At 42.6% G+C, this 23,298-nt stretch overlaps 4 protein-coding genes across 6 annotated transcripts in view; 3 read left to right on the top strand and 1 right to left on the bottom strand.

Moving 5' to 3' along the window:
- pde8a (phosphodiesterase 8A) overlaps positions 1-3,954 on the top strand; it is a 33,784-nt gene extending 29,830 nt beyond the window's left edge. The window contains exons 19-22 of one of the 2 annotated variants that reach the window (XM_057018945.1): positions 205-337; positions 1,185-1,349; positions 1,425-1,554; positions 1,840-3,954. In XM_057018945.1, coding sequence (XP_056874925.1) covers positions 205-337; positions 1,185-1,349; positions 1,425-1,554; positions 1,840-1,946 — 535 coding nt within the window. In that variant the 3' untranslated portion in view covers positions 1,947-3,954. Of the gene's footprint in view, positions 1-204; positions 338-413; positions 745-1,184; positions 1,350-1,424; positions 1,555-1,839 lie in introns of those variants that run through there. The other variant, XM_057018954.1, reaches the window with a different exon arrangement.
- A 1,224-nt stretch (positions 3,955-5,178) lies between these two features.
- Positions 5,179-10,571, top strand: LOC130514219 (KH homology domain-containing protein 4-like). 2 transcript variants are annotated; one of them, XM_057013699.1, is made up of 14 exons: positions 5,179-5,334; positions 5,805-6,078; positions 6,168-6,287; positions 6,373-6,446; positions 6,536-6,588; positions 6,697-6,902; positions 7,082-7,290; positions 7,583-7,643; positions 7,924-7,981; positions 8,338-8,573; positions 8,757-8,861; positions 8,977-9,041; positions 9,120-9,238; positions 9,638-10,571. In XM_057013699.1, exons 1-14 carry the CDS (start codon positions 5,306-5,308, stop codon positions 9,766-9,768), a joined length of 1,740 nt encoding a protein of 579 aa, XP_056869679.1. In that variant the 5' UTR covers positions 5,179-5,305; the 3' UTR covers positions 9,769-10,571. The 2 variants fall into 2 exon arrangements, with proteins under 2 accessions (XP_056869679.1, XP_056869669.1); XM_057013689.1 differs by having other exon boundaries at positions 9,105-9,238.
- On the bottom strand, positions 9,825-15,456 carry LOC130514213 (fibronectin type III and SPRY domain-containing protein 2). The gene is made up of 14 exons (XM_057013678.1): positions 15,308-15,456; positions 14,797-14,886; positions 14,356-14,600; positions 14,024-14,119; positions 13,625-13,858; positions 13,515-13,537; positions 13,162-13,283; positions 12,869-13,033; positions 12,661-12,795; positions 12,353-12,506; positions 11,951-12,084; positions 11,701-11,833; positions 11,452-11,628; positions 9,825-10,936 (listed from the first exon to the last, which is right to left on the bottom strand). The coding sequence occupies exons 3-14, from the start codon at positions 14,587-14,589 to the stop codon at positions 10,687-10,689; spliced, it is 1,857 nt and encodes a 618-aa protein (XP_056869658.1). The 5' UTR covers positions 14,590-14,600; positions 14,797-14,886; positions 15,308-15,456; the 3' UTR covers positions 9,825-10,686.
- Positions 15,425-22,860, top strand: LOC130514204 (WASP homolog-associated protein with actin, membranes and microtubules). The gene is made up of 11 exons (XM_057013668.1): positions 15,425-16,003; positions 16,831-17,004; positions 17,139-17,289; positions 17,576-17,745; positions 18,713-18,920; positions 19,107-19,288; positions 19,369-19,455; positions 19,551-19,646; positions 19,902-20,307; positions 20,707-20,849; positions 22,021-22,860. The coding sequence occupies exons 1-11, from the start codon at positions 15,425-15,427 to the stop codon at positions 22,174-22,176; spliced, it is 2,352 nt and encodes a 783-aa protein (XP_056869648.1). The 3' UTR covers positions 22,177-22,860.
- The last annotated feature ends 438 nt before the right edge of the window (positions 22,861-23,298 follow it).

Genomic DNA, 23,298 nt, shown 5'->3' with positions numbered 1-23,298 from the left:
TGTGCTGGTCCCCTCAAAGGACAGTAAACAAAGCATCCATTCATCACTGCTGTCACTGCAGTCAGAATGGCGAAACTGTTCACACGCCTCTCTATGCTGTTTACCACACTGTCATCTCACTCCATTTTCCCCTCTTGCACCCGTCCGAATTCTCTCCACGCTGACTCTCCGTCTCTGTCTCTCTCTCTCTTTCTCTCTCTCTAGGAATGAATATAGATCGCTTCGACAAGCCATCATTGACATGGTTCTCGCAACTGAGATGACCAAACACTTTGAACATGTCAACAAATTTGTCAACAGCATCAATAAACCATTGGCGGCTCTGGAGGAGAACGGGGTGAGGTCAAAAGCGCGCCTGTGCCGCAAATCTTTTCATCGTAGAACCTGCTTGAAAATAGCTCTCTTCATTTTAGTGTCATATTCCGCCACATGGTGTCACGGCCTTGGAACCGAACAGCGTGAAAGCGACAGCAGTAACTGAAGAACGTTTGAATTAATGATAGGACTGTGGCCTCAAGAGAATTTTGTCATTTGGCAGGAATCTAATTGTGTGTGCATGAAATGCTGTGCATTTCAATAGTGCTTAATATTTTCTCCTGTTTACTTAACCTGAGTTTTAAGATGAATCAGATTAATTTCCTAACAATCCTTTCAATCTTTGGGCCACGTGTTTTTTGTTTTATTTAGTATGTCTTGGCACTCATAAAGCTTTTATAAATAAAACATCTCAGATATTCAGTGGAATCCGACCGACGGTTTCAATTATGAAACATACAGTATGTATGTCATGTGACTGCGTGTACTGTGATAATACGTGTGGCACACCCACTCAGTGGCTACTGTTCTTTCATTGCCGGGATTGATTTTTTCCACTTTAAATTTAAGTACAGTTCTTTTTAAAGCTGTTTAGCTATTACATGCTGTATTATTGATAGAAACTGTATTTCTACTCAGTGAAACAGTTTGCTTCCAGTATATTGTACAGAGCTCTCATTAAGTTGCCAAATGTTGCTGTGTATGCTGTTTTTACAAACATTGCTGTTGTTAGTTGCTAGAAGGAACCCGCTGTGCCTGATCAAAAGTTGGCAATCCCAACTGTATCATGGTGATCTGAAAAGAAATCTGAACGCAGCGTGACAGTAGGACATAAGTGCTTTTGTGTGATTGGCATGTTTCTGTTTTAGGGAAGCAACGATGAGGAATCGGTCAAAAGCATTCTGACCTCCCCTGAGAACCGCATCCTGGTCAAGCGGATGTTGATTAAGTGTGCGGACATATCCAATCCATGCAGGCCTCTGGAGCTCTGCATAGAATGGGCAGGGAGGATTTCGGAAGAGTATTTTGCACAGGTGATTAGACTTGATAGTGTGGTGTAGATGGTTTTCCAAGGCAGAACATAAATAACTTTGTCTTCTCTGGGGCAGACGGATGAGGAGAAGAGACAAGGTCTACCGGTGGTCATGCCTGTGTTTGACAGAAATACATGTAGCATCCCAAAATCCCAGATTTCCTTCATAGACTACTTCATCACAGACATGTTCGATGCATGGGATGGTAAGAATTCACAATATGATGCCACCTGTAGAAGACTGAACATTGATGCATATGTCTTTGTTTGTACTGGTAGTGGCATATACAATATTGGAAGCATTAAGTCAATATTGGAAATATTAAGTCTATGAAACCTAAACAATTTTTTACCAAAAATTGCTAGATCAAGCAGAATTTTGAAATATCTACTACTCAGATTTGTTGTTGAGAATGTATGTGTGTATGTATGTGTATGTAGAGAGCCCATCAGTGTTGTCGCTGCTTCACTGTCTTTTATTGTCTCCCCAGCTTTTGCAGACCTTCCCAATCTTATGCAGCACTTGGACAACAACTTTAAGTACTGGAAAAGCCTGGATGACCGGAAGCTGCACAGTCTGAGACCACCTCCTGAATAGGAGCTGCGGCTCCAGCTTTGGGACTCTGCGGTCCAGGGTAGCCGTTTCCTGTTGTGCTGAAGGGGGTCTCTCTTGTTCTCACTCTCCAAAGGGTGTCCTCACCCTCACTCTCCTGCTTCTGTAGCACATTGAGCATCAACAAGTCCGTCCATCAAGAAACCACAGTGGGACTTTTTGACAGGCAGCTGCGGCAGTGACCTTGCTGGCTCTACAGCCCTGTCAGATGACAACTGCGACAAACTGACATTAGACACGCAGCATTCTTGTGACTCCTCATGCCTCTCAGGCTTTAACAGTGTCGCTGGTTCGAGCGTCACAACTAAAGGAGGGTCCTTAACAGCCTTTGGGCCATGCATCCGTCCCCTGGTTTTCACATCGGCCCTCCCTCTTTGCCTGTGAAGTTGCTATTTTAGTCTAAAAAAAAACTGCTTGTTTACTGAAGGAATAAGCAACACTGGAGGTGCGGATGTGTGGTCTGGATAGGAAGATGTCCAATCACTGACAAGGCTGGGGCTCGCAGTGATGAAGGAAGGCTCCCTCTGCCCTCGGAGGCCACTACACTGCTTTTTTTGGTTATTGTTGTTGTTTGTTTAGCAATATATTCACTTGTCCCTCAGAAACACATCCGTTGACGAGTACCTGCCAGGACACGTGGGAGTGGATGCTTTTCTCTTTTGGTCAGAGAGTGGATGATCACGCCGCCACTGGCACACCTCAATATGATGATCATAGGTGACTAATTACATATGAATCTGTTTGTTCATTTCTCTTTGATGTTCCACATTTTCTGTAATAAAATCCACAAAGGAATTGGATAACAACAAACAAATGAGTCTCAAAAAGACGGAAAAAGCCAAAGCTTATGAAGAAAAATACTACTCTGAAGTGACGTCACAATTATTCTGCATATGAATCATTACCACATTCACCTTTTTATTAATTTTCTTGACAAAAGTTGAGTACCAGTTTGAATGAAGACTTTTGTATTGCACTGTAAACAATATTATAAATGTCTACGTCTCAGTGATTTGTCCAGGAATGGGACGTTACATTATAGAATAAGCTGTTATCGTTGATCATCAGGAGTTTGTGTGTGTGTGTGTGTGTGTGTGTGTGTGTGTGTGTGTGTGGTGTGTGTGTGTGTGTGTGTCTCTCTGTGTGTGTCTGTCTGTGCGCGCATGCGTGTGTGCATGGGTGTGTCTGGGATTCCGGTGTGGGTGTATCATTGCAACAATCCCTGACTCCTTGGTTTAATGCTGGAAATCGCTCAACATTTGACAACAGCAGAAACATGTGAAAACATTCTGGACTTGAAAATTTTTTCTCCCAGAAATTTTTGTATCTGGTTTATCCTACTGAAAAGACTGCCTTATTTTATACAATATTTATACAGTACATCCCACTGTGCAACTGCAAAGGACACCTGGAGTTTTTCTTATAACATAGTCAGAAGGTTATGTTCAAGTAAATTTCAATATTTTTATAGACAATGACTTTTACACTGGATTTGCAGCAAATGAGATCAACCATTATAGCGATCTGAATACGTGTGAATGGGAAGATCACGTAGGGCACGTATACAGAGAGCTAAATGGTTAAGAAGGATGTGGGTCACAGAGTTGTCTATCACTGTCTTTAAGCATTCTCCTAGAGGCCACTTGCATTGAATTTCAGTCAAACATCGTTCTGTTTGGGCCACTTTTCCCACATTCTTATGCACAGGCAACAGCTTTGTTTTTGAAGCTGGTTTCGGTTTAGGATACTAATATATGTTAAGATTATTGCATATTTAAAAAATGATTCCTCTTTAAACAGTATATAAATGCCATAACAGCTAAACATATGAAGGTTAATAAGGTGTGTTGACCACAGTTGTCTTTGTTTTTTCTCTAATGACAGAATTGTACACGCAATCAGGGGATTCGTTTGTTCCTTCTGATTTTGACATCTGGAGGCACGGAAGAAATTTAGAAACTATTCAATGAGAAATAAAATAGTGTTAATTATTCATTTGTGGTCTATTTGTAACTCAGTGCCTGTCACAATGTTCTTAGGTTGCTCTCTTAATTTTAAGATGCATCAACAAAGGACTGAAATTAAGAAAGAAAGAAAAAGAAAAAAATATATATATGGTGATATTCCTTAAATTTTGCTGTTTTTGACAGCTTTAGACATACAAGGAGATGTTTTTATCTCTGTTGCAGGCAACTGCAACCACGCAAGACGGCATCCACTAAATTCTGCCATTTAAAAATTACTGTGTTCAGAAGTTTCTGTGGTTTGAATATGTTTGTGAACTATGTTTGTTGGCTGGGGACCAGGTTAAAGTTCACCACTGCAGTGCTGCTGTCTGATATCAGCTGTGGTTTTGCAAATTTGTCTCGTTAAAATATGTAGCAGAATCACTTGTTTCGTTGAGTAATTTAAGTTTCCAGCAACACAGCCAAAAACTGAAACAATGTGTAGTGAGTAAAGATCAGGGAAAACGTGATTTATTCTTCTGAAAGGATTTTCTGTCCAAACTCCAATGGACTATGGTGCCAATGTATTTTGCACAAGCAAGGGATGAATAACAAATCAGGATTTTTTTTGGTTTGTTTTTACAGATGTATCTAAAAAGAAAAAAGATGGACTTTTGTCAGCTATTTAGTTGTTAAATATAGCTGTAAATTAGGTGTTTGGACAAAAAAGGCTAAAGATTTGGGGGGGGGGGGGGGGGGTGCAATATATCTAGAAAAAGGCACTTGGAGACGTCTGAATCTGTTCATTTAGGATGTACAAATATGGTCTGTATAAATAGATGCAGGTCATCCCCCAAATATCTTGACTTACATAAAGTAGTGCTTAATGATCAAATCCCTCCAGAATCTGGAACGTCACCTAAATTAAACCAGCTCCTCCTAGACCCATTATCAACATTTTCCTTTTTGAAAAAACCGAGTTTAGAACTTTTTGCTGTATTTTGCTAAAAAGCACAGGCTGTCACGCAACCTTGATTCTCAAAACCTGATTCCCGTGTGCTGTGTTTACGTTTTTACCTCGCCAACCCACCATATTCACATCAAAAGGTGGTTTTGTGTGACCCAGCCCTAAATGGGACCAAACATGTTTACACGCATGGCGTCAGCTTTAGCAGTAATTGATTATCCAAAAGGCCCCTTTAAACGGTAAAATATAATTAAACGTTACTCTTCACGCGTTGCTCGTTGTGCATAACGGGGGGGAGAGAAGCACAACTTCCGGCCAGTCATTTTGCGACAGTTCGTCACAACAGTCGTCGCGAGGAGACCGGGCGGATGGCTAACCTTGTTTAGCCTCGTCTATTATACTTTTTTCTGCGAATCGTGTGAGGTTGTGCTATGTCTTCAGGGATGACTGGACACACGCCGTAAGTTTCGGTTCACTTTGTTTTCAGTTAACAAAATAACTTTAAGTCGCATAATTTGAGAACTACGCTGCATACTTGCACCGAAAACTGGGCTAACACGCTAAGCTAAACCAAGAATTTCTGCTTTACGTGTTAGCGCAGCATTAACGCCATCTAGCATAATGTGGCCGTGGCCTAAAACATGTTGGCTCACAATACTAATCATCCGTGCGTCTACATGAATAGTTTACAAAGTGTTGATTTCGTTTTAGTATTAGCTTCAGCCACTATACCTTTACCTAGCTAAGTTAAAAAAAAATAGTTACAGCGCCTTTTTTTTTGTTTTCCACACTTCAACTAAAAAGCTTCAACGTTTTTATCGTTGTCTATTATTTTTAGTATTATTTTTTATTATATATGTCACCACATCAAATTTGACAGTTTGTTTTAGGAAAACGTTGTTGGGTTTTTCCCCCCCCTTTAATTCTCAGGTGCCTGACCAGCCGATGGGATAAGCCTGCACAACCTGAACAGAGTGCTGCTGTAAAGCAACAGGGGAGCAGTGAAAATACAGCCCACCCTGTCTCTTTATCCAGAGTTGTTGGCACGGCTGGTGGAAACAGCACTATGTCAGAACCAACAGGAATGGGGGTAAAGCCTGCACCCCAGGGAGGGGTTGAAATGGCTGCAGCCATGGCCGCTAAAATAAATGCCATGCTCATGGCAAAAGGAAAACTAATGACGCCTCCACCGTTACTTGCAAAGGTGCCAGTTATTTGAATAAATGTCTAATGCAGTTTATGCAGTCTGTGGTGTGTTTATTTTTTGTCTCTCTTCTTTTGCCAATGTTTTAGACACCCCCAAGTGTGCCTGTGCCAGTCATTACAGAGGAGCTGGTGGTCACGGAGGTGGACATAAATGATGTTCCATTTAATTGTAGGGACCTACTTACTAAAGGAAAGACACAGGAAGAGGTATGTAGAAAGATGCCTTTTCCTGTATTCTAATGTGAGGACACGTCTCCACAATTTTTCACCAGGTTTTCTTTGCTTTTTCCAGATCCGTCAGTTCAGTGGAGCAGTTGTCACAACAAAAGGTCATTTCATGGCTGAAATTGAAAAAGGAGGTGCAGGGTATGGAATGGAAGTTACACCTGTTTGTCATATTTTTAAAGTACCGGTACTGCAAACATTCTAAAACATTTTGTTTTGCTTAACTTTAGACAAAGACCTTTGTATTTGCATGTGCAGGGAAAGAATCAAGAGCAAGTCAATAGTAAGTCCGTTTGTTTTGCTTCACTTTTCGACATGCTGGAAGCCTGTTTTTGTGGGAAGATGTTGACTATGGGCCACGTCATGTTGAAATATTTATTTGCGCTATTAGAGGCTGTGATGAGGATTAAAGAGATCATCTCTGAGGATTTGTTGAGGGCTTCAGCAGCATCAGGAGGTAAACAGATCCCCATCATGCCTCCGCTTACACTCTATCCCCAACCTCCTCGACCCGTCACTCCTGCAGCTGTGCCACGGACACCCAACGCCACTTCAGTGCCAGGGCAGGGACACCGGCCTGCAGCTCCACATACAGGGGTACGCCGTACAGTCTCTTGATTGAAGCAGACTCCTCGATACAAGCATAGATAAATTAAGACAATGAAAGGTGGCATATTCGCCTAATGCTGATCTATTAAATTAAGTAGCAGAGGCTATAAAAAGTCTTACAAAACAAGTATACATACATTTATTTTCATACCAACATTGTTCTATAGAGCTTTGTCCACACCAAGATTTTTGTGGGGCTGGACCAGGCACTGCAATCATTCAACGTGAAAGACAAGGTTGAGGGTCCAGGAGGGTCCTACCTGAGTCACATCCAGACAGAGACGGGTGCTCGTGTCTTTCTCAGGGGAAAAAGCTCTGGCTACATTGAGCAAGCATCAAAACGAGAGTCCTTTGAGCCGCTGCATGTCTATATCAGGTATTTTTGGATCTCTAAACATTTGCTGTCGACACCACTCTGCAAATGTATTCACATCATTGACAATGGGTTTAAGTAAGCTGCTATCTAGATAGCCATTCATCATCGACTACTATCATTATTTAATATTATCGAATAAGCCTAAATTTGCCTACTTGAACATGGAACACATGCTATTAAAATGACATCCTATCCTATCGACAGACATAGTGTTTGTATAGTGGCAAAATATCTTTGATTTTGTGATTAGTTGGTGTTAAAATGCATTAAACAAGATGTTTTTGTTTTCCAGTCACCCAAATGCAGCTGGATTGGAGGCAGCAAAGAAACTCACAGAGAGCCTGCTTGAAACTGTAAGTTAATTTAAAACAGTTAAACAGTGGTTGTGTTAACTAGAAACAGTTTGTACTCTGTTGGGAGGTTTAAGAAGGTGAGACTACTAAAGAAGATAGTCTTCACTGATACCCACCTCCAAAAGTGAAAGCGGTAGTGTGAACCACCTGATCTCCAGAGATAGATCCTGAGTGCTCTGCACCTACCTACAATCTAACTGTTGTTGAAAATGAACAAACGCAGCTTTGACAAATAGTTTCCAGGGTTCTTGAACAGATTTTTCTTTCATTCGCTCTACAGGTCAGAGCGGAACATGCCCACATGGTGTCGGTGTACACAGCGACAGGCTCTACACAACGTGAGTGTTTTTCCTGGCTTTTATTATACTGTAAACACCCCCTTCAGGCTCTTACAATATTTCTTGTCTGTTTTAAAATCACTATGTATGTGTCTACTTGTTTTACTTTTACCCTATAATGATGCACTGTCTTGGCTGGATCTTCCTCCAAAATGATTTAATCTAAGGGTTCTCCCAGAGAAATAAAGGATAATTAAAATAAAACTGCCTTAAAGGTTCATCTTGGGAACATAACTCCTGCCTTGCATTCTTCATGTCAAAATTTTGCCATGAATCTAGGCCACAGTTGTCACAAACACCATTATTGGTTAATTTGATATCTAATTTTAACGCAGAGTTCCATACTTTCATTTCAGCATACCCAGCACATGGACTTCCTCCTAGTAACAATTACTCTAACCAGGGGTCCTGGTATGACTACCCAGCTAATGGGTATGCTGGCGGCTATGCAGCTTACCCAGGAGCCAGTGGTTATTGGAGTAATGAAAATGGTTCCACAAGTCAATCTAACATGTCGACAACCCCTCAATCTTCTCAGGCAATGGTTCAGTATCCAGTGTGTTCGAGAAAACAGCATTCATATCTCGTCCAGGTACATTTTTCAGAGATTATACCATTTTATTTTTGATCGTTAGCTGAAATATATTTGTTCCCAATAGATTAAGGTTTAAAATATATATATCTATTTAAAAGTTTTTCAGGGGTCTGTGAAGTTTGAATTCTTTATAACGTACTATATGATCAGGTTATATGTGATGGGTTTGTTTGATTTAAGAAACCTGGCAGCACTGAGGTGGCAGAACCTGAGGGATCTTTAAACAGCCCCACTGAATCAGGAAGGCCCCAGCACAGTTTCCAGGATGGAGCAAAGGAAGGACAAGTTAGTAGACACCAGCACGCAAATAAACTTTGTATCTTCAGTTCCTGTTTATTGTTTAGGTTTATCACAGATCACATTATGAAAGCGAGAATAATCCTGGCTTTTTTATTCTTAGCCTCCCAGCAGCTCTCCAGAGGCACCGCCTGCTTCCAGAGTTGAAGAGGACAAAGTAGATGCAAGGTGTGTAATGGGATCTAATTTACTTTCAATAGTTTTTCTTCAAGAAGTGCATAATTTGAGTAGCGGTTCTTTTGGCAGGGTTCTAATGCCTCCACCACCACCCCTCTTTGTGGCTCCGGGCCCAGTTGCGCGCAAAAGGCTGAGAGAAGCTACAGTGGAAGATCGGCTCAGTCTGCCAACCAGCACAGCATCAACGGGTATGCGGTTTTTCCATTCATGAAGCTTTGTGAGAATTTCAGTCATCGTATGTGTTTTCCAGTGTTGCCTGTTGCATAAAATGGCATCTCCCCCCATGCGGGATTGGGGTAGGAGTGGAGACCTGTGTTACATTCTCATTGGTTGAACCAACTGACCTGCTTTTCTTGTATATGTTTTCTGTCTTTCCCTTGTTTTCTCTCTCGACATGCACCTCCTGGACCTGCCTCTTATGGATGTGTGCTGTGGTGCCATTTCATTTGATCTCTCCCCTGGCTGTGGATCATACGAAATCAAAAACTACTGCTAACATGAGGCTCCTCAATGGGTTTCCTTTTCCCCCTCTACCCCCACCCTTGTCTCTCTTCTCTTGTCTCTCCATTTTTATTATGCCCTTACAGGTGTTCAAGCAGACCAATGCATGAAGAAGTCTAAGGTGGCTGAAGATGCATCAGGGTTGGTACCTTACGGAGGGGATTCATCTGATGAAGACGATGAAAGGACACACAGCAGTAAGACAGATTACTCATAGCTCCCATCCCCACTGCCCAGGATATCCACAGACTCAAACATTAATTTTTATCAGTGCAGTTCTCAAATCTCAAAAGGAAAAGTCCACTCTTACATCTTTAGTATTACAGAATTTGACTCATTGAGTCCCCTACCAGAGCAGTTAAGCACATCCTCTTGACACTTTTCTCCCTTCCCTGCATAAAGGTTGGCCTTCAGTTCTCTCTACAAAATTTCTGTGATGATTTTTGCCCTGACATTTGTAGCCTTGACCACAGTCTGGACATTTTTATTTTTAAGGTCAGTGCATGCTATTTTTAGGCTGGTGAGCCAAAGCAGACCATGATATAGATTTTAAACATCCATTTTGCTACATTTGGGGCTTTAAAGAACAGATTTTCTATTTCTTGTATGCTGTTAAGGATGCCTTCCTGTTATCCCCAAGGACTGGTGTACAATTTTTGCTTTAATCAGCAGTTGTATCATATAAGCTTCTTCAACCTCAGCCTGAACTGATATAATGCATCATTCGGAGTGTCTGATGTTTCTTTGCGACACATCAAACACACAGACCAACTTACAGACTCTAACTACATTTCTGTAAAGGGTGGATAAAGTGTGACTACAATAATTGCAAGTGTATTTTATTTTATATAATACTTATTTTTCAAACCAACTTTTGTTAAACAAGACCTTTTTAATTTAAACCTATGGTCTAGCTGCTGGTGGTATAAATACAAATTGTAAAAGTCAGCAGAACTTTTCTTATCTTGGAAAATGGTGATTCCCATGGAATGCTTGAAATAAAAAGCTGAAAACACCTCACAGTATTGTGATATTGCATATTTTGACTGAATTTCTAAAAATATTCTCTTTATTTTCAATCCAAGGATTTGGCAGATTAGTTTCTTTGTCAGTCATGTCTGTTCCGATTTGGGGCTCAGATGAATGCGTATTCAGGGGCCTCTATGGCGTTGTGCACAGTAAGAGCTCCTGGGCTGTCGAAACCAAAGCAGGGGTGGACATAATTCTGGAAGCGATAGTGGAAGGTGTGCAGGTGCTGTTTCAGATCCACATTGAAGAAGGAGAGAGTCCCCTTCTGGTAATCCAGTGCCACTCCTATCCGCACTGGGTTCACTGTGATTCTCAGGTCCGGACTCCAACCGTTATGGAGGAACTCATATTTATGCCTTCAAAAGTAGGAGTGAAAAACATCGACGTTAAAAATCTGGTTCGGATACATACATATGGTTTGGTTTAAGTCTTCCTCTTACCCTTTGCTGAAAGAGCAAAAAAACTAGGATTAAAGAAACAACGTGGCTTTAGTGCCGGGTGCTCAACAATGGAAACCTCATAGTACTGCTGTCATTTGACAAATTTAGCAATTCATCTTCACTATTTAGGTACGGCAAGTTGCCATGGCAACCCCGATCATCTAATGGGTTTTTTCTTAGAGTGGGTGCACTTTTTTTTTTTTTGCTAAGGAAAGAAAAATTCCTGGTGTCTAAAAATACAACCCTGGCCTATTTTCTAACCGTTGTGGATCGGCATGCAAATCTCCTCAGACTGATAACAGAACCTCAGTTGCTTCGACAAAAAGCTGTGTACAAATTCAAACCAATCAAATTTAGTTGCAGCAAATATCTCAAACATTGCACCTAAGGGAATAAGGTGTGTGTGGTGGGGGGGGGGGGGGGGGGGTCACCTGGAGGGAGTGACAATGTGTCTCATACACCAGGAAGTACTGTTGGCTCCAAGGTACGAGTTTCTCTCCGTGTCCTCATATGCAACTCCAATCCTAAATTCCGTGTCATCATCCACCTCGACTTCCCAGTAGTGTCTCCCTCTAACTGGGATCAGGTCGCCTAAAACAGCTACACACCTGTACAAAACCAGTAGCTGTCTTAACAAGGTGAAACCCTTCCTTCACAAATGTGTAAGGTGCATACTGGACCTAGTGAAGGCGTTCTCGTCCGAGGCCATGGCACTGATTGGGAGCTCCTCGTCTCCATAAAATACAGTGAAGCCGTCTTCAGAGATGGACAGGCACGGATGGGCCGTGTCCTCCAGGAGATGGAAGAATGTGCCTGCACAGGTAAGCAGACCGGTTTACAGTTTTGTTAATCCAACAATGTGAACTGCATAGTTGGCTAGATTTGGACTGATGTCAGAAAGTCTCCTGAAGTACCAAACAGGCTGCCTACCTGTGGTGGACACAGTCAGAACGTCACTCCTGTCGCTCGACCCACCAATGTTCACAGCTCTCACGGAGATGAGGTAACGGCTTCCCTTCTGCAGCTGGACTACACACTGACAAGTGGGCACACCTACTATAGATCTAAGGGATTAACCAGTGTGATAAAGCTGACATCACTTCCTGTTACGCATTAAGAAAAGTACTAAACCACTGCATACTTCCAGTGGCTCAGCAGGTAAAGACGGCATCTTTAGAAGATGGTTTAGGGCAACGTCTGCAAAAATGGTTCAGATTAATTGCTTGACTGCACTCTTAAAACCCTTTAGACAGAATAGCAGAGGGTGCAGCAGGAGCCAAGGCTAAGAACAGATTTAATGAGACGGCTTGTCTGGATAGCAGAGGGTCTTACTCTGTCGCATCGCTGTACGTGCCAGCGGCACTTAGCTCACTCAGCTCCACTGTGTAAGAGTCAACAGGGTTGGTGTTTCCTGAATCCCAGCTGATGAAAGCAGCCTCCGTACAGCTCGTACACTCCCTCTGTTTGATCACCGGAGGTGACGGCACTGCGCACAGAGCAATCCACATTTATATATATGACCCCTTCCAAAAGATTGCATGACAAATAGCTTTAAATGGTTTGGAGCGACACCCTAAGACAGCTGCACTACTTTTACCCGGGTGTTTAATGCCTCCTCATGCACCGTAGGAGTGTGCTACCTGTCATATATAAGGCCTTCTCGCTGGCTGGACTGATGCCTGTGGTGTTGGTCGCAGTCACCCACAGTTCATACTGAGCATTAGGCAACAGATCTGTCACAGTGCAGTGAGTCTCCTTCACGTTCACCTTGCTTACTGAATAAACAAAAAATAGAAGTAACTTAAGCACTACTCAATGCAGAAATCGCAGCAGCAGACAGTAGTTCACCTTCTGGCACCTGGGTGCCGTCGGCTGGCACGTCCTCCAGCACCGGTCTGTAGTAAAGCTCATAGTATTCCACCGTGTCGTCTGAGAACAGGCTCCAGCACACACGCAGGGACGTCTGGGTGGCAGAGTTGGGTATCTGAGGGTTGATTACTGGGGCAGATGGTGCTGGAAGAGCAACAGTAAATAAGGTTCAGAGCAGTCGGTGTTTCGTGACTTCATTGAAAAAGTTAATTAAACTAGACGAGGTCAATTCTGAAGGAGCACAAAGATCTTTTACAGTATGAAAACTACACCTGGAATAACATTGATCGAATCCATCATTGCTTTGACATCGGTCAGGTCCGCCAGAGGAGTGTCGAACTCGGGACGTGTAGCTACTGTGAGATCCACTTTCTCCTTAGCAAACGCTTCGATTCTGTAGTGACAGACACACACGTTGTCAATCACAAGGCTTCATATAATGACAAGACAGCCTTCAGAAAATCAAATCTCCTCTGTAGGGCTGTATAGTATTAAAACTCGTCTTCCATGGTGTTAGTCTCTGACAGGCGGAAACCTCTAAATGCGTATTAGCACTGGTTAGTGTTCTTGATGTTGAACCACTATCATTTCCATTTTCATTCCATGGGCAAAGCATCACAATTACCTTTTAATGGTGGGCATGACAGTCTGTCAGTTAAAGAAAAGAAATATCAATATCCATTTTTATTTGCCCCCATGTTTGCCATTGATCATTTAAATGAGGAGTGGACACACCTTCAGGAAAAGCCTCTTGTCTTGACAGCGGTAGATCTCCTGGGCTGTCTCGATGAGCTCCTTGGAGGCATCCATCGCTTGACCACAGACCAGCAGCTGAGTGTACAGAGCCTCCAGCTTACCCTTCTTTTCCTCCTCCAGTCTGGTGGACCGTTTGTCGTATCGCTGGGATAGTGTCTGCAGCACGTCGTTGTAGTGCTGCTCCAGGTGCTGTTCACGACGGCCAAAGTTCTCCTAAATGCACACAGAAATCATTAGAGGTCATGGCCTTATTAATAGTTCTTGTGGTTAGACACTAAAGTGTAACACATGGATTTTATACTACATTCAAGATGCTTGCACAAGCCAAACAAAATTCTGAAAGTCCAAAAGACATCGGCCTCTTTCTGAGACTTTTACCTCTACGGTAAGAAAGATTTCTTCCAGGTGACCAACAAAACTTTCCATCCCTTCAACCTTCTCTTGCAGTTGGTTTCTGACTCTGTCGGTCTCACACTGAAAATAATTGAAAGTTAAACATCCAGCTTGAATATGGACGGTTCTTGACAAAGAATGAAATATCTGATTTTAATGTCAAGGCAAGGTGCTCGGGAGTTAAATTACTGGGTTAGTTTTTGTAAAAGTAATGAAGCAACCCCTTAGTGGACTAAAAAGCTGTCAGTTTTACATGTTTACATCAGAAATTTAATCAGGGCATGATTTAATATTGATGCAGGGAGCAGTATCCTCACCTCAATCCCTTCTTCCCTAAATGCATCACATTTGTCATCTGCCCCTGTTGGGGAAGGAGAGCTTTGCTTGCCCTGTTCTAATGGAAGAGATTTCTGGAGGGCAGCTCGTCCTCTTCTGTTTGAAACCTTGTCTTTGTGGGACTGCATGCTGGATAAATCTGTTTGTAACTCCTGTTGCTCAGCTTCCTCTGTGATCACACCCAGTCTTCCTCCCCTGATCTCGTACAGGTCCATGAGGAGAATCACTGTCAGATGCAGAATGACAAGGCTTTAATAATTCAGGAGTTGATGACAGACAAAACATAGACAGAATATCATAAAAGCTGAGTTCAAGGAGGGGAGAATGAATCGAAAAGACAAGCTTTCCTTACTGCCTTTTTTAAAAACCCAAAACTTTTATGTGCTGTATAATAGTGCAATTTAATTTAATGTTAAATTTACCTGGGAAATTCAGGAAATTTCAGTCCAGTTCTAAGCCACCATTTCAAGCCAGCAGCAGTGCCTGACGAGTCAACTTTGTGAGCAGCTCCTCTTACCCACCCAGAAACAGTAACAAAAATAGATTCGTGCTCAGATTGCTCACAGGCATGTGAAACATGCATGCAAGAAGTTGTTTGTCTAACAACTAAAACAAACTTAAAATAAAACTAGAGGACTCCTTTTATTAACATGCTGAGAAATAAATTTTGCATCCTCCCTTTGTTTAATATCAGGAGTTGGAAATTCCCGAACATGTGATCTAAAAGTCAAAGTTCAATGTAATGACGGACCATTATGTTGCCTTCAAGGCACCTCGAAAATGGCCATATTTTGAAACAACTCATCACTTTAAGCGCTAATTCAGCTCACGTTTAACTTAAGTGATTGACCATAACTAAATCAAAACATCTCTTTAAAAACTTCACATCTTAAAACGACGGTTAATATCAGCGAAATGATTGAAATTTCATACTTTATAACGTTGCGACGTTTTACCCACTCGTGAATGCAACTGACGTCACGGACATGGCGGAGGTTGTAAACAGAGGCAGGAGCTTCTCTCAGGCCGAAGTAAAACAACTATTTTAAGATGAATAACGTTGATTGCGAACGTGTTGACAGTCTGGAGGGCTGGGTGGCCATTAAATGTGACATATTTGATGAAGCCGAGACGTTTAAGCTGGGCTTCATCGTAGAGTGGAACGTCATCGAGAGTAAGTTCGCTGTCACCTGCCACAATCGCACGCTCCAGCGGCAGAAACGCAAATCTCAGCCGACGATGGTCAGCGACCCCCAGGCGAGCTGGGCCGGACTCTTCTCCGTGAGCGATCTGAGGTATATCCACCAACAGCTCTCGTGCGTGGCGGACATCCTGGGGGGCTGCTTTCCGGATTTGTCCGAGTTCGAGGAGGGCAACATTTGGGACTTACTTTTCCTGACCCGGAGGTCCGCGCCCCAAGACGACGATGAGAGGGATTTTGATCCACCCTGCCGCAAGCTAGAAAAGTATTTCAGCACGGCCATCGATGTGTGCGGCCGGAAGATTGTCCTCGACACGTTGTTCACTCAAGATGAGCGAGACGTGGAGGAGTACTTCGAAAATTTGCAGGAGTTCAAGAAGAAGACCATGCAGGAGGAGATGGCGCGAGCCAAGGCTCACCTGCGACAGGTGGGGGTTGTTGATGAGTAAACAACATGTAAACAATATGTGCATCATTTGACTGGCCGACATCGGTGCGTTTGTTATTGCAATTCGAGTGTGTGTGTGTGTGTGTGAGAGAGAGTGAGAGTGAAAGAGAAAGTGAGAAACGCCTGGAATAGACAAGTGAAAGGGAAAATGGCCTCGAAATTAGTTTAAATGTCCATATTTAAAAGAAAAAGAGGTCATCCCCTGTCATTTCGGAATTTTCTTTTTTCACTTTTTAACCAGAATATTGAAAAATCTAAATACTATTATTAATTTGGACTGACAATAACACAAAGATTTAGGGTATTTAAGAATTAAGTCTCTCAAAATGTTTTTGTCTACTTTCACTTTCACAGGCAGCATAAATGAAAGGAAAAATGTAACTCGATAACAAAAGTACACTATAATCATATTTTGGTATATAGTGAAAAAATCATGCATTTATTTTTTGACAGCAATATGAATTTAAAACAGCTACAACATCTATTTACTGTAAAAGTTTGTTCAGATAGTAAAATATACAACCTCAGATCACTACAAGTTTTGCCTGTTTCTTATATTTACAATTTTCCTTTAAGCTATCTATTTAAAAAATTAATAATTTCTAAATTGTGGTATGGTGACATGGATAAAGAGACATGAAGTTGCAGTGTCTCGCCCGCACCGCTCAAGTTTACTTGTCCTGATCAAAACAAAGTTTTATTTTATTTCATTAGGGTTGGTAATAAAAAGAGTCACTTTTCCAGCCCCAGCCTGTCTGAGCTCAGAATGCACCCTAGTCATGGTGTTCACGTCCACCATGTTTACAGCTGCTGCAGAGTCATGGTGACACAGACCGAATGGTGGCGCTGCTCAGAATCTACGAGGAGGAGGACGAAGCCTATCAGGACCTGGTCACTGTGGCAACCACCTTCTTCCAGTATCTGCTCCAGCCTTTCAGGGACATGAGAGAGATAGCTGGCTTCTATAAGATGGAGATACTGGTACAGAAATATTTGTTGCATATTCAGCTAAAAAAAATTACCAAAATTTCCTACCAAACTGTAATCATTTTACATGAATACTGATTGTTAAAAATGAGAAGCCTTTTTATTTACCAATATCTTCCTCACCGCAGAAGTCTTTGGAGTTTGAGGAGCTGGGCCCAAAGAGGATAGCAGCTCTGGAAAAGGAGGCAGAAGAGTGGAGAATAAAAGGAGAGGAAGCAGTTGCTTCCATCCAGGACATCACTGTTACCTACTTTGCACAGACTTCAAAAGCTCTTTCTGGTAGTTTCTGTCCATCAAAAAGATATTTACATCCTGATGTAGCTTGATTTTTTTCAATAATAGCATTACATAATAATGTAGCAGACCTTGCTGTAGAAAAACCAACAAATTTTATATTGAAAATTTCGAGAATTGCTCACTTGAAAATATGTTTGGATGTATATGTAAGTCAGTCGTTCCCAACACAGGTTGTTTTATGATTGATACATCCTTCCTGTAGACGGGTATCATCGATTTAAAAACATGGGTTTTAGGGTCTCATTCAGTCTGTTCTGCACGTCCTCAGGTATGTTAAAGAAGATGGAGGAGGACAAGCTGCGTTTTGGAGCCGCTGCCTGGGCATCAGCAGCTCCCAGACTGGAGAAGCTTCGCTTCCTACTGGCCAAAGAAACTCTGCAGCACATGAGAACCACAGAGATGTGCCTCAACCGCAAGCAAGACAAGATCAGAGAGAAGGTTCGTGCCTTTTGTTTTTCTGACGAACTCATGCGCATCCTCGCTTGTCTTTAAACTGGCATGAGGCAATGGTTCTCAGCAAAATCTTTATTTGTAACATCATGGCCAGCATTGCCTTTGCACCGGTTGTCTGTTGGGATGTGACATGGTGTTGAGATGCTCTGTTTTATCTTTCACTTGGTATTCCAGTCTGATAGGAATCTGTGGCTGCCTTGGTCCTTTGATCTATTTATGAAGCCTCTTTGAAAACACAGAGAATCCCCTCGACAGACACCAAAAACCTGCATGCATGAATGAGCAAGTGTTTCTTTGCACAGTGTATGTACATCCTAAAAATGTGTCTGATGCATGCAGATCAGCGAGTATGCGGGCTCAGCTAGGATGACAGCGTTTTAGGGATGCAGCAGTGGGCTGTGTGGTGCCAAGCTGCACATTTGAGAACACTTTCACCTGCGCTACTCATCCCGTTAAGCTCTTTAAAGGCCGGGCATCAGGACGACAGCTGGGTTTATCACTGTCAAATGCAGTCAAAGCCGTGTGCGGCTGTTCATAGGGACAGCTGTAAGTTACCCCTACACAGACTCTGACGCTGTGCCAACGTCACACATGCATCCTTTGAGCATCCATATTTGATTGCTGATCTCACAGCCTGTTCTCACTGACTACATATGATGTATCCTTAATAATGCATTGCAGACAGCTGCTGGTTTCAGCCCAGTGTCATCACTGTGTAAATGTGTACTTATAGACTTTAAAACCTGAAGTTTGTCAGCTACATTTTAAATGTAGTTCCTTCAAGGTGTCTCTAAGCATGACACAAGCAGTTTTCCATGAGATCAACTGCTTGTTGCTGCTTTATGAGGGATTAATTTGGTATACTAAGCCTCACTTTGATATGAAGAGAACAATTTTGGATTGTAGAAGATGATGACAATTCAATGTTTTTTTCTTCATTGTTACGGCGCAGTTGGCGAGCTTCACTGGCAGAGTCGTTGGTGGGCAGAGTGACTCAGCATTTGCATCTGAGGGCGGACAGCAGCGGGACACAGTGGACCAGCTGGAGCTGCAGTTCTATGAAATCCAGCTAGAAGTGTACGATGCCAAGTTTGAGATCCTGAAGCATGAAGAACAACTCCTGGTGGCTCAGATCGACACCCTGCGGCGGCAGATTAAAGGTAGGTTAGACCCAGTTGGTAGAGCTATTGAGGGAGGGCAGGTTTTGAACATACTGTAGCACCATTTACATCAGCAAAGCAGTGTGAGAGAAACTAGTTGTAATTAGTTGCTTGGTTGTCAGTATCTGATGCCGGTTAGGTCAGTAAAGATGATATATTAAAAAAACGGCTGCATTTGTGTTGTAGAACTGAAGGAGGAGGTGGTGTACTATGACGTGTGTGAGGACGCTGAGGAACTGCAGAGCATCGTCTACCCTGGTCACCAAGCGGACTCTCCAGTTGTCTGTCAGCTGAAACGACGCCTACAGAACCTGGAGATGAAGCGAGGCAACATATGTGCCCGCCGGGCTTATCTCCGCAACAAGAGGGTTAGAGGATGTGCATCCTCATTAGCGCCCATCAAATTGCAATCATATTTCTTGACGTATTTATTTATTTTGTGTGTTAGGATCAGTGTATGGAGGCCCAGGAGCAGAAGCACCTGCAGGCAAAGCAGGGCACCGTTTTCTTCAGCCAGCACCATCAGATTCATCTGGTAGGTGTCTCGGCAGTGAGAACCCCACACTGGCAAATGAAACAGGATTTAAATAAACCTGCACGTCTCGCACTTTTCACTGTCTGCCCCTGCAGAAACGAGAGAAACAAAAAGAAGAGGAGCAGAGGAGGAAAGAGTGGGTGGACCAGGAGCGGGAGAAAACCTTGGGCAGATTAAGATCCTTCAGAGAGGTTAGGCTCTCTAATTGTCTCACCGCCTGTCAGTCAAACCCCAGAGACTTGTTTTATTCATTACTTCACCTCATAATTAAAATCTGCTTAATCTGCATGTGAAGAGTTTGTGCTGTGAGCCTATAACTCAGTGGCAACAAAACTCTAAAATGTATACAGCACAAACAACAAATGCTCCACATCATGTTACCGATCTGTAAATTCTGAGTTACTGTTTTTTTTTTTTTTATACCATTTTTATTCATCTGTTCCAAGAAGCGGCAGGGTCAGTACCTCCTGAAGACTCCACAGGCCAAGGTTGCTCCTTCACTTCCGCATCCCTCACAGCCGCTCTCCCTCATCAGCCTCGGCCCCTCTGTCCCACCTGATGCCCCCCCGTCCATCCAGCCCGCACCTAGACGCAAAAAGACACAAAGGAAACAACAGCCTAAAGACATCCCTGTCCAAATCTTTTCTGCTCCACCACCACCATCACCTGCATCAGCAACCTGCCCTCCTGCGCTGCCACCTCCTCCTCCTCCTCCACCACCACCACCACCCCCACCACCACTGCCCCCTACACTACCTCCTCCACCTATCTCCTCTGAAGACACACCGATGCCTCTCAGTGAAGAAAAGGGCCCCCCTTTCCCAGCCAGGAACACGCTCAAGCAAAATATTGGTGAGATTCTCGGCGATGCTTCATTTTGAAGTTTTGATGCGATCTGTTGTGCCTGTTCCAGGTAAATGTGCGCAAGGGAGAGTTTTTGTGTGTTTGTTTGTCCGTACACGGTGTTCTACATTTCACCCCCACGAGTCCAGAGGAGGCATTTTTCCTCATTTGTGTTCCTGCAGATGCACACTCTCTGCTCCAGGGAGAAGGCAACGCCCAACACAGAATGATTTTCATGCTTTTATGTAATGGAGATCATTTAGGGAGAGACATTTGATGATATTGAATCATTAGCTACTGACAACCTCAGTGGTATTGGATTTGTCAATTACTGTATTAATAGATCTACCAGGGAGGAATCTTTGCTGTTCCTTTCTCTATCATCCTCAGTGTTCTGTTTTACTACAGGAACAATGGATGAAGTGTTGGCCTCGTTGCAACGTGGGCAGATTCAGCTACGCAAGGTGTCCCCTCCCAGGCCGGCGCCCCCTGCTGCAGACCAGAGGAGTGACCTCATGTTGGCCATCCGAAAGGGAGTCGCCCTAAAGAAGGTGAGACTCTCAACAAGTTAAAATACAACATTTGCAGATGTATAGTTGATTGATTCATGCAAAAAGACACAGAGCTAATCAGAAATGGCGTCATATATATACAAAATATTGGATACTTTGGAGATTGAGACATAATAAAATTGGCAGAGTTGCTTTTATCACAAGAAAAAAACTGTCAGTTTGGTCTTGGTTTCACTTTGACGTTATCAATATTTCAATAATACACGTGTGAGACATTCTGCTGCATCCATGAACGTGGACACTGCAATTTGGACACCTCATGCTGCTACAATTAAATTGATTGTACTTTCAACCACACATGAAAAGTCATCTTGATAAAAATTCACATTTCCTGTATGAATCCTGGAGTAAATACCACGGTGGCCAGCTATTCTATTTTTACCATTCTAAAAATATCACGGTATGTATTTTTAACTTGGATTCAAACAGAATTTAGGGGCTTAAAGCCACATTTAAACCGGGAAATCAATGTATTTAGATTTATTTTATAGACTTGCTTTATGAGTATTTTAGGGCAGGTTTGAAAGTCAAACTATGTTTCTATTTACAGAGGGAGCTGTTGTGTGGTATCAGGGATACATTTGCAGTTGTCTTAACTTTTAATATGTGCGGGTTAAGATGAAGTAATAAACTTCCTTTCCCTTAAATACCTCTACATACAGACCAATGTGCTGTTGATAGGAAAATTTCTCTCGCATGTCATCTAATGAAGACATTAGTTCAGCCGCCCAAGTGGTATTACTGTTGCTTTGGTCACCAAAATGTCTGTCAAACCTGTCTCGCAAGCAACAAGAAAATGCTCACTGTATTTAACATAAACACCTGCCTATAATTTGACCACAGACGCCATTTATATTTATTTAACACCAAATCTTGTAAAAAGTAAAAGTTGTTTAAAAAAGGGGCTGGTTGAGAGTAGCTTCTTTCTGCAGTCAGCCAACAGAGGGCGATATAGAGTGTTTGCTCACATGTATTTTTCTAAAGGTTAGTGTCTTACTACAGTATTAAGGTTTTAACCTTCTTATTGTAAAATGGAGTGACACGTAAGAGAAAATGGAGACTGTTTAATTAGCCTGTAATACACGTAAGTGAAATAATCCAGTTTAGGAGGCACTGAACGTTCAATGGAAGTTCTCCTGTTGTACCATAGATGGTTCCTGCTCGTTCAGAAGTCCACAACTCTGGAGATAACGAGTTGGAGCGCAGCATCAAAGCTGCCATGATGAGGATGAAGAAGGTCTCGGCAGACTCTGATGATGAAGACGGAGGAGACGATGAGACGAGGAGTTTGGACTGGGAGAACTGAGAAACAGGTGGACAGACCGAAGAAGCTCCTGGATTGATGAATTCTCCACAGTTCTGGCCTTACAGCTTATGTTGCTGCGAGAGTTTTTCTGAAAACCCTGAACTTTGACACGACGGGCTCCATGCGTGGCGTCAGACTGTAGTGTGATGTTATCAGATGCATTCAGCTTTTCAGAATCAGGGCAGGGCGTTGGCACAATAGTCCAGATTCACTTTATTTGCAGAAATTCACACTGTGCAAGTATAACGCTGAAATCGAGGCTCGTTTAAAGAATAGCAGCAGTAAATCAAATGCAGATGAAGGCTCTTCCTTTGGGTGCATTTCTTTTCTTTTTCATCCTCAGCTGTGTAGTTTGGGCCTTTTAACAAATGGTTTTGACTAGTGTCTGTGAGATTAAACTGTTTTATTTTTGAGCTGTGAATGTTAAGGTGCACTTTCCCCTTAAAGTGTCATGTCTGCTCTGATGTCATCACTAGACATTCTGTATTTGTTTTTACTTAAACAAAGAGAAGAATTATTCATATGCAGTACTGTTGTTTTTGAAGTCTAGAGGCAAGCTTGCGATACAGGTGACTCAGAGCTTCATGAAATAATTGCACTTTAATGTAATTCCATTTGAGTAGTCACGCTTCACTGTCCCAGCATGGAGAATGACAGCTCAGACATAAATGAACTGCAAGATCATCTTTGATTATTTCTTTTCTTGTCGATGTTGTTGGCTGATGCTGTTCCCTGATCTTGTGACGCAGCAGCTCCCAGATGTGTTTGCGGCTGTAGGAGACCGCCTCCTCTGCTGGCTGCTGTCACTTTGACTCTGCCCCTGTAATTTGCTGGCATCACCCATGTGATTCAAGTAGAAGAAAGGGTCATGTACCTCCGGGGAAGACGCAAGAGGCCCTTCTTTAGACAAAATCACCAATCCAGTGTCATGAAATTCCACGATGCGTTGCTATGGCAACAAGGAGAGCGGCTGTAGTGGCGTGCGTGGTTAGCCCTCTCTCTCCCTGACGCGTACAAAGCAGAACCGTCTCGTAATGATGCTTTCCCTAACCGCCCACTCAGTCACGCAACGAGATTCTGCTTTATCTTATCAAAAGGAGCAAATTCACATTTTATTTTTCC

The sequence above is a fragment of the Takifugu flavidus genome, chromosome 2 (assembly GCF_003711565.1).
Source record: "Takifugu flavidus isolate HTHZ2018 chromosome 2, ASM371156v2, whole genome shotgun sequence".
In the NCBI taxonomy this organism is placed as follows: Eukaryota; Metazoa; Chordata; class Actinopteri; order Tetraodontiformes; family Tetraodontidae; genus Takifugu; species Takifugu flavidus.
This window is presented reverse-complemented; position numbering and strand designations above follow the sequence as displayed.